This window comes from Nanorana parkeri, unplaced genomic scaffold (genome assembly GCF_000935625.1).
Source record: "Nanorana parkeri isolate BGI_ZX_2015 unplaced genomic scaffold, ASM93562v1 scaffold242, whole genome shotgun sequence".
Taxonomy (NCBI): Eukaryota; Metazoa; Chordata; class Amphibia; order Anura; family Dicroglossidae; genus Nanorana; species Nanorana parkeri.
In genome coordinates, this window is record NW_017306510.1 from 698,224 (window position 1) to 707,583 (window position 9,360).

The window sequence follows — 9,360 nt, forward strand, 5'->3', positions numbered from 1 at the left end:
GAGCGTCTGAAACAAGTTGAACATTTGATATTGTCTTGTGGCATAACTGGCAAGATGGCTGCGAGTGGGTGGTTTGCTTTGCCGTTCTTTGGACCAAAACTGTAGCAATTGTCAGAGGTTGAGCTTGATGGAGATCAGTCCATCAGTTTAGACCCAATGAACTACTGTATGTCACTGCTGCTTTTAAAATTTACAGCTGTAGGTAACTATATAACAATGAATAGGACAATGTTGAGATTCTCTGGCATCTTTCACTGATGCCACCTTGAAGGATTCCCCTAGAGGCAACACCTGTATCTTTACTTGTTGGTTTAGAAATATCCTGAAATATCTCAGAAAGGGCTTGGCTCCCTTGTGGCTGGGTAAAGAGAAGAGTTTGCCTTAAAGTGTATGTCCAGGCATTCGCAAAATTTACCCCCAGATATCTCTCTCCCTCTAGAACATGACCCAGGATTATTTATAAACAGCTTTTATTCCTCTCCGTGAGATCATCACCAGGCTTGTAAAATGTTTTCAGGGGTAGCTGCGGGGAGCTCACTACCTGTTGAAGTATGCATATTGCTTATCCCCAAGAACTACATCTCCCAAGAACCCTTTTCCAGGAGTCAAGGTATCACAGCTATTTTGCTGGAAAATAAATCAATGTGAGACAGTAAGGGGTGGGGGTTAGGCAGAGTTCTGTAGTCCAGCAGGAACAGCTGACAACAGCGATTAGAATTTCAGTCTATAAAAGGCAATGTGTTATCATCTGGAAGATCAGTACTTGCAGCATTTTTAAAGGGACACAACAGGCTGAAGTGTGCATGTATTGACATTTTTTTTATTTTGTCCTGACTTATATTTAAGAAGCCCTTTGTCCCCTGTAAGTGCCATAAGAAAACATGTAGATCTTAAAGATGTCATTCTTATTTCAGATCCTTGCTGCTACAAATGATAACCATCAAATTACGTTGGCAATTGATAATGCTCGCTTGGCTGCAGATGATTTTAAACTCAAGTAAGTTCATGTTAATTTTCTTCAAGGGAATGTATACACTTTTTACTTATTTATAGGTTGATGTAAATCATCTTGTTATTACCTTGTAATGTTTTAAAATTTACTGTATGTACATATTACCTCTACATTTAAAGCCATATTTACTCATTACATACTCAGGCATTGATTTCTGCTTTGCTCTGCTACTCAGTTGTTGCTCTTTAGTGTTCTTTATAATATCGCAAGTCTTACAGTTGGCTGACACATTGGTAACAATGCACTCCTTGTGTGGCTGATGTCTTATCTCAAGAGCTGTTGAGAGAGAAAGAGAAAGTTTGCAATGAGCTATTAAGAGCTACCTAAAGAGGCAAACAAACCCCTAGTACAAAAACAAGGAGGAGCAGGCTTATAGAAAGTCATGAAAATAATTTTAAGGCAAACACCTTGATAAAACCTCCAAAACTGCACATGTTGAATGTACATTCTACTTTACACCAGGACTGGAAAAATTCCACGAGCCAGGTCGTCAATACTCCTTAAAAATCACAGCTGGTGCCTAACGTTTGAGGTTTTCTCTAGTTGTCGTCAATGGAGCTGGCTCCTAAAAACTCCTCTTAGCTCCTGGATTGGACAGACTGTCTCCTGGATTGCAAATTAATTAATTAAACCCCTGCTTAACACTAAATATATGTGTATGATACAGAAAAGAAAATGATGCTGGGACTGATGTACAGAATGTAAAGTGTTGCATAAATTCCCAGCGCTATATATAAATGAGTATAACTACTGAGTAAATACTATTTTCAAATTCATCACTTTGAACTACAAAAAAAAAAATCTAATCTCCAAAAAAAAGCACATGGATATTGACTGATTGCTAGCATCAAACGTCAATCTTTGTGTTGTTATACATGATTTCTCAAAATGCAATCCTATGTATGTGAAATGATACAAAAAGGGTTTAAAATAGACAATAACAGTATGGCAAGCATTTGGAAGCCTTATAGTATTATAATAATGTGTAAAGTGTTGGTTATAGTGTTTATAGAGAAGATAAATGTTTTAACATATAATTAACTAAAGGCTAGACTTTTTTTCAGATTTTGGATATTTGCAGATTTGAAGTGGTGAGTGGTTTTAACCACTGTCAAGTTTTTCTTGTTGTCTCTGTTAGGGGGATTCACACACTTATTGCCCTGATCACCATTGTCACTGGGAATAAAAGTAAGGGTAAATACAAAAAAAATTATGTTGTCACCAGAACATCAATAGAGAGGGAACCTGCCAATGTAGACACTTGTTACTAGTGACAACTGTCTACGCTGGGATTTCTCTCACATTGTAAAAGAAACCCCTTCACTTCCTGTTGAGGCTACAGGACAGAAAGCAAAGAAAAATGTGCCTAATAAGACACAAACCTCCCCTACTCTAGTCAAAATAAAGAAAAGGTTTGGGCTTTAGATATACTTTAACTGGGCAGAATATGTTGACTTTCAAGAAACAGGGATGACAGCTTTTTCATTCATTTTTTTCATCTACCTATAAGTATTTATTATGGTAAATTAAATTGTAACATTAGTTGCCTATTCCTGCACATCAGATTTTTGTTAATGTACTAAGCCAAAATCTTGCTGCCTTCACAGGTATGAGAATGAACTACACATGCGAATGGGAGTTGAATCAGATATCCAGGGTTTGAGAAGGGTATTGGATGAACTAACACTCGCCAGATCAGACCTGGAGTTGCAGATCGAGAACCTGAAGGAAGAGTTGGCCTATCTCAAGAAGAATCATGAGGAGGTGAGGATTTTTGGGTTTTGTGAATAGAAGTCAAATATCTGGCGTAGCAGCTAGAGGTGTGAATCCATACCTTGGGGGCCCACCTCGGACTCCAATTGAATGTGTTTGTCTTTGTGTTCAATGGTACCAATGGTAACGGTAACAGCTGGAAAAGGTTTTCAAATTCACAAAAGTTTATTTTTGTATATGGTATTGAGATGTCAAGATGGTAAATCAGTTTATGGAATCTACACAAGTTAACTAAATCAATTATTTTTAAATTGTTCCTAAAGACGAAATTCCAACAGAAACTTCCAGTCTTATGTATGTGTTTCTCCTTTGTTCAGGAAATGAGTGACAGGGGCAAGCAGATGAGTGGAACAGTGAACGTGGAGATGGATGCAGCTCCAGGAACTGACCTATGCAAGACCTTGGGTGATATGAGAGAGCAGTATGAATACATCGCCGACAAGAACAGGAGGGATGCAGAGGCATGGTTTGTAGCCCAGGTATGGCTCCATCAAGTTATATAGCTTCCTCGTCCTCTTTTTTTAAGAATGTAACTGTATCTTGTCTTTCCATTAATAGAGTGAATCTCTGCAGAAGGAGGTTGTCTCCAACACACAACAAGCCCAATCCAGCAAAACAGAGATCACAGATTTGAGACGTACCATGCAGGGCTTGGAGATTGAGCTGCAGTCACAGCACAGCATGGTGAGTCCATATGAAGAAATCAGACTTTGTTAAGTTTGAGGATTTGTAAGTATCTACATGATAAAGTGTTTTTTTTTACTAAAAATCTAAAGTTGCCTAGCTCTCCAGATATTCACAATTCCTCAGATTCTTGACATAAAGTGCCACCTACAAATCAAACACTGTGTCATTTCAGTTCGTTTGAGAACACAATCTCTGGGACCACTAACCCCACTAGAATAATTATGCCTGAAACAAACTGCACCCAGAGTCTTCCTTTTGCAAATATACTATGTTCTGACAGCACTGACAGACCCTCTTTCTGTCGTTTTAAAAGAGAGTTTAACAAACAATTTACTACCACACAGTTGTAAGCATGTTGTAGCTTAAGAACAAAGGACCCCAGTACAAATTCTGGACCCAGACTTCCCATAATAAGCCTTCACTCTTACTGCTTCCACAAAAATACATTTAATGCAGAATGCACCAAGCATCTGTTCGGAGGCACCGGTCTTTGGCCTTATATTAAAGCTGAACTCCAGTGAGCAGCCTAGGGCGAATGTAAGGCAGAAGGTTAGCTACCTTTTTTTCGCTTCAACTATATTTGCAAAAGACAATGGATGAAGTAGTGGTGACTATAATGATAAGAACCTGAATAATTAAGAGTAAACATCCAAAAGAAGTTAAATATGACCAGATACCAAACAGATGCAAAATACATTTTGGTCAACAATTCCTTATCTCAATTTCTTCCTTCAGAGAGCAGGACTGGAGGCTTCTATCTCTGAAACTGAGGGCCGATATGCTGCTCAGCTTAACCATATCCAGTCTGTCATTGGCACCCTTGAGGAACAGCTGAGCAACTTGCGATCTGAACTGGAGCACCAGAATGTGGCGTACAGAACACTGCTCGATATCAAGGCTCACCTGGAGGCCGAGATTACCACATACCGTAAACTGCTGGATGAGCATGATCAGAGGTAAACACAAGAAAGCCTAAAGATATCCACTCTAATATGTCAGTTATATTGCTGTATGTTGTAAACAGGTCAAAATGGAGAAGGGGATCATGACATGTTCCAGTGACATGCTGCAATTAAGCTTATTTATGTCTCACTCCCTCGCTGGCCGAATAAGCATGGCGATGCTCCCTTGCTGATGGAAATGGCACAAATGGAAGCCACCAGTGAGGGAGTGGCGCCTCGCTCACCCAACCAGTGAGGGAGCAATTCCAGGAAACAGGAGGTCTATCTCTGAACCCTGTTTAGCATAGGGATCCTGTTGCTGGTGTGTTGCCAATGCCACCAGTTAGACATGTGCGATTCGTTTCGTTACGAATCGAAATTCGTACGAATTTTCCTGAAATTCGTAAATTCAGAAGCATCCGAAATCCGAATTGCAGTTTCCGAATTATATCCGAAATACGAAATTCCGTTAATGAATTTCGGATCCGAATTTCTTTGAAACAGGAACTAATATTACCCCTGTAAATGAGGTTGAACAACATGACAAGATTTTTTTTTTAATCCGAAATACGGATCTGCTGCTGCTGAGGGTTGCATTACAATACACAGGCAGGAAATACGAAATTCCGTTGACGGAATTTCGTTTCGTTACGAACATTCGTTATATTGAAGTTAACAAGCAAAGTACATTTGTTAATATATTGGAGTTGATGGTAGTTTTTTTTTTATCCGAAAAAAGAAATTCGGATCCGTAATCCGTTAACGGAATTTGTATTTACTTTGGTTGACCAATCAGAGGTTTTCTCTTCTGCTGCTGAGAGTTGCATTACAATACAGGCAGGAAATACGAAATTCCGTTGATGGAATTTCGTTCCGTTACGAACATTCATTATATTGAAGTTAAAAAGCAAAGTACATTTATATTGGAGTTGATGGTAGTTTTTTTTTTATCCGAAATACGAAATTCGGATCCGGAATCCGTTAACGGAATTCGTATTTCGTTTGGTTGACCAATTAGAGGTTTTCTCTTTTGCTGCTGAAAGTTGCATTACAATACAGGCAGGAAATACGAAATTCCGTTGATGGAATTTCGTTCCGTTACGAACATTCATTATATTGAAGTTAAAAAGCAAAGTACATTTATATTGGAGTTGATGGTAGTTTTTTTTTTAATCCGAAATACAAAATTCGGATCCGGAATCCGTTAACGGAATTCTTATTCCGGATTAAAAAAAAACTACCGCATCGAATCCAATATTACCAAAGGTATTTTTGCTTTTTAACTTCATCATAACGAATGTTCGTACAGTTACGAAAATGTGCCGAAACTAACGAAAATTCGTATTTCGTACGAATCCGAATTGAGTTTCGGACACGAATTATGAAATACGAAACGGATATTCCGAAACGGAACGAAATGAAACGGAACAAATTTTTTGACAGCACACAAGTCTACAACCAGTGACAGGAACGCTGGTTTGACATAGCCCTGGTTCAAAAAATTAAGTCCATTTTAAAAATATTCCAGTCATTTGTTGGGATATGTAACAGTCAGCCCAAAGGGAGTGGTAGGATCGCAGCTGCGGTTTTAGCCACACACCTGGTGTTAGATTGGCTCAGGTCGAGGGTTCACTTTTACACTCTGTATGGGTAGGAGTGATGGTGGAACCCTCTATCACATCATATGCCAAACACAGGGAATGAGAGTGGTGCCAATGTATACTTCGTGCAAGTATAACTAGGTCACACAGATATGGCAATCACCACGAGGTATTTATGCGAAGCCCTCTTTTCCCTAGCAGTCCGCACTCAATGGGGTGCAACAACACTATGTGGTTAATATACACACTCTAGGTCTCTATGCATGAATTACAACTTAGAACAGGCAAGTCATTCGCAAAACACTAGAACGCCGAGCTACTGCAAGTCTCGTCATTTTGAGGAGGATCCTGTTGGGGGAGGAGCCGAGAGCGCCGGCCGACGTCTCGGTCTCCTCGTGACGTCACGCCGCTGTGTGGGGAAGCCGACCCGCGGCCCAAAACGACGGCCACGGGAGAATCTCTCACAGGATATGAGAATAATAGCGCAAAGTAGAAAAAAAATCTCAAAAACAAAATTCAGCAAAGGTATGTATATATGTCATAATTCAAATGAGGGCAATATTTATTGCAAAGGATACCTGGGACACTGAGTAGAAGAATTGGGGTTCATGGCCTGGTCTAGCTGGGCTGATGGTGGCAGGTTATTATGATTTATTTGTTTTCTATTTTAAATTGTAAGCTAGTTGCCAGTGGCTGAACTACCTAAAACTTGCTGTATATATGCTGTATATATGTCCAGCATAAGGGTGGTCATACTTGGGCTGGTTGTTGTAAATGATGGATTCAATGGAAGCATAACTACTGGCTGAGGACTGAGGTGTGTATTTTTACTCCTTAATTACACAAAATAGATGTGTTTGAAAGATTCAACCACTAACTGTCCTGTTTCTTTTCTACAGCACTGGAGCTTCTCATAAGGAGAGTAAAGGTAATTGACATTAGTAATCTAAAACTGATATCCTGAAATGTAGCTGCAGGCTGGTTTTTCATTTTAGACACAGCTATGGCAGCTGTCAGTAAGAGTAAAACTATCATTTATTACTTGGAAAATCAGGTCACTGAAAGTTTTACATTTTTCTGAAACGAGTCTGTATACATGAGTATGAAAGGAGAATGAGAAATTCAATGGGTTTCGTTCATTAAGCTGCATCATACAATGCATGCTAAAAGGGGCATATCAAACATTATTAATACATGTCATACTGCAGATTCAGTATTGTGGGATTTTGTCATGTTACAGGAGCATAGCTGTACTTAAATTTTTTTTATATTTTTAAACAGCTTCGTCTCCCAAACTAGAGTCCAGGCATACTGACTAGTACTGTATGACCATGGCTGGAGGCAAGCCAGTAGGAAGTTGTGTTGTTTACATTGAGTGCATTGTGGTTATGATTAAACCACAAAAGTTCCTGTTAAATATTGAAGGTACTAACAAAGCAGAACCTTCAAAATCAACTGCAGAAATGTCCATGGTACCATTAGTCACTGATTTCAAGCTCGTTGAGAACAGGACACCGGGTAAGGGCAGAAGGTTTTCAAAAAAATCCACTGCTTTCTGAAAAGTCTTTGACCACGAGGTGGCAAAGAGTATTCCTTCTTTTTAATGCCTCTCCCAAAGCATCCTACCACCCTGAAAAAGGGCATGAGGCTGGTATTAACTTGACAGGAAACTCCATTCTCTCAACCCATTAGAAAAAAAGCCAAATATCTTGTGTGCTGAGCCAGTAGCTCACATTGTTGGCGTTTAGGAAATAAAAACAAATAGACCCCATGTAGTTAGTCCTCCTCCTCAGTTTATCATACCTGAGAAGGCCTTTACCTGGGAAGAAAAAAACTTTGTTCCCTTGCAACAAAAGTAGCTTTTTTCTACATAAGGTGTCCTTAGATTCTCAGATCTGGATTTCTCAACTTCTCATTGGGCCACATAGGCCATGGTCTCTAGGGTGCAATGGCTGCCGAGTGTATCAGCTAGGCAGCACCTAGCTTAGGTTGGTGACTGTATGTGCAACACTCTATTATTCGGTGCCTCGGTGGAGGTCTTCATGATCATCTGAGAAGGATGGAATTTGCAATAAGGGAAATAAATTAACCTGTGCTTGGCCATGGCGCCTAGGTTGCTGGTCTAGAGGAGGAAAAGGTCTAAATGCAGTCCAATTTATTTTTAATTAGAATTCTTTTTTCCATATGCAACCATAATTGTTTTTTGCTTTACTAGGGACGGGCACAACCACTACTACTACTACTACGAAGGTCCACACTGTTGTGAAAGAGGAAGCTTCTTCAGCTGAAAAAAAGTGAATAAAGACAATATAACATTCGCTTCTGCACCTGATTGAGTCTTATATTATGATCAGCTCCTAAGAAGATCCTTGAAGCAAAGAAACAATATTGAACAAACAGTTTCTTGATTTATTTACACTAAGCCCTATACAACAAATATATACTCAATAAAAAACTATGCACCACATTCAAAAAATGCTATATTAATCTTTCTTCCTACAGATTAGAGTTGATTATTATCCAAATTGTGAACCAAACAATTGTCTTACAAACCACCTCATTTTGTTATTAAAAGCAATGTTAGAACTTAAATTAGGAGTCCAGAACATATTTAAACCAACATTTAAGGACTTGATCTGAAAAGGTTGATGTCTGCTGCAGACTCAGTGCTCAAATGAATAAAGATGGCAAAAATGTTGCATTAACTCAGAAGAAATTCTGGGACTGTGCACAATCAATGATTTGTGTACATACAGTCCATACAAAAAGAAGAAAAGCTGGCTGCACACCAAATTCCACTGAGATAGTTTATTGAAACTTGTACCATGTCACCGGTGTCCCGCCCAAGGTCCACCCATTCTGATGGACCTTGAGTGGGATACCAGTGATGTGGTACAAGTTTCAATAAACTATTCCAGCAAAATCCGGTGTGTGGTTGGCTTTTCTTCTGTTTGTATAAGCTCATAATGGAGTAAGCACGTGCTCCCAGCAGCAATCAGCGGGCTCATTCCTTTCCTGAGCCATGGAGGAGTGATGCTTCTTTTGTATGTTCTCGTTGTGTACATTTGTGCCACAAATGTGGTCCCAGATTAGGCGGGATTGGCTTATGTGTCCTGTGCCATATTGAATTCTCCTAAAGCACACATGTAGGGGAATATAATATAAACATTTAAATGCCAACAGAACCAAAGAGCTGTCAGCATAAGCCACTTATCTTAGCATTTGCACTTCCCAAGCCACTGGTAGAATACACATCAGCACCCAGCACCTATAATTCATCACTTTCCAGCAGAGCAGAATGCACATTTTCAGTTATAACCCCCCCCCCAGCCCCCGTGTGCCCCCC

At 39.5% G+C, this 9,360-nt stretch overlaps 1 protein-coding gene across 1 annotated transcript in view; it reads left to right on the top strand.

Annotated features, from left to right (window-relative positions):
* LOC108787087 (keratin, type I cytoskeletal 15-like) overlaps window positions 1–6,950 on the top strand; it is an 8,901-nt gene extending 1,951 nt beyond the window's left edge. Inside the window, exons 2-7 of the mRNA XM_018556541.1 lie at window positions 915–997; window positions 2,620–2,776; window positions 3,103–3,264; window positions 3,344–3,469; window positions 4,208–4,428; window positions 6,914–6,950. Coding sequence (XP_018412043.1) covers window positions 915–997; window positions 2,620–2,776; window positions 3,103–3,264; window positions 3,344–3,469; window positions 4,208–4,428; window positions 6,914–6,950 — 786 coding nt within the window. The remainder of the gene's footprint in view (window positions 1–914; window positions 998–2,619; window positions 2,777–3,102; window positions 3,265–3,343; window positions 3,470–4,207; window positions 4,429–6,913) is intronic.
* The last annotated feature ends 2,410 nt before the right edge of the window (window positions 6,951–9,360 follow it).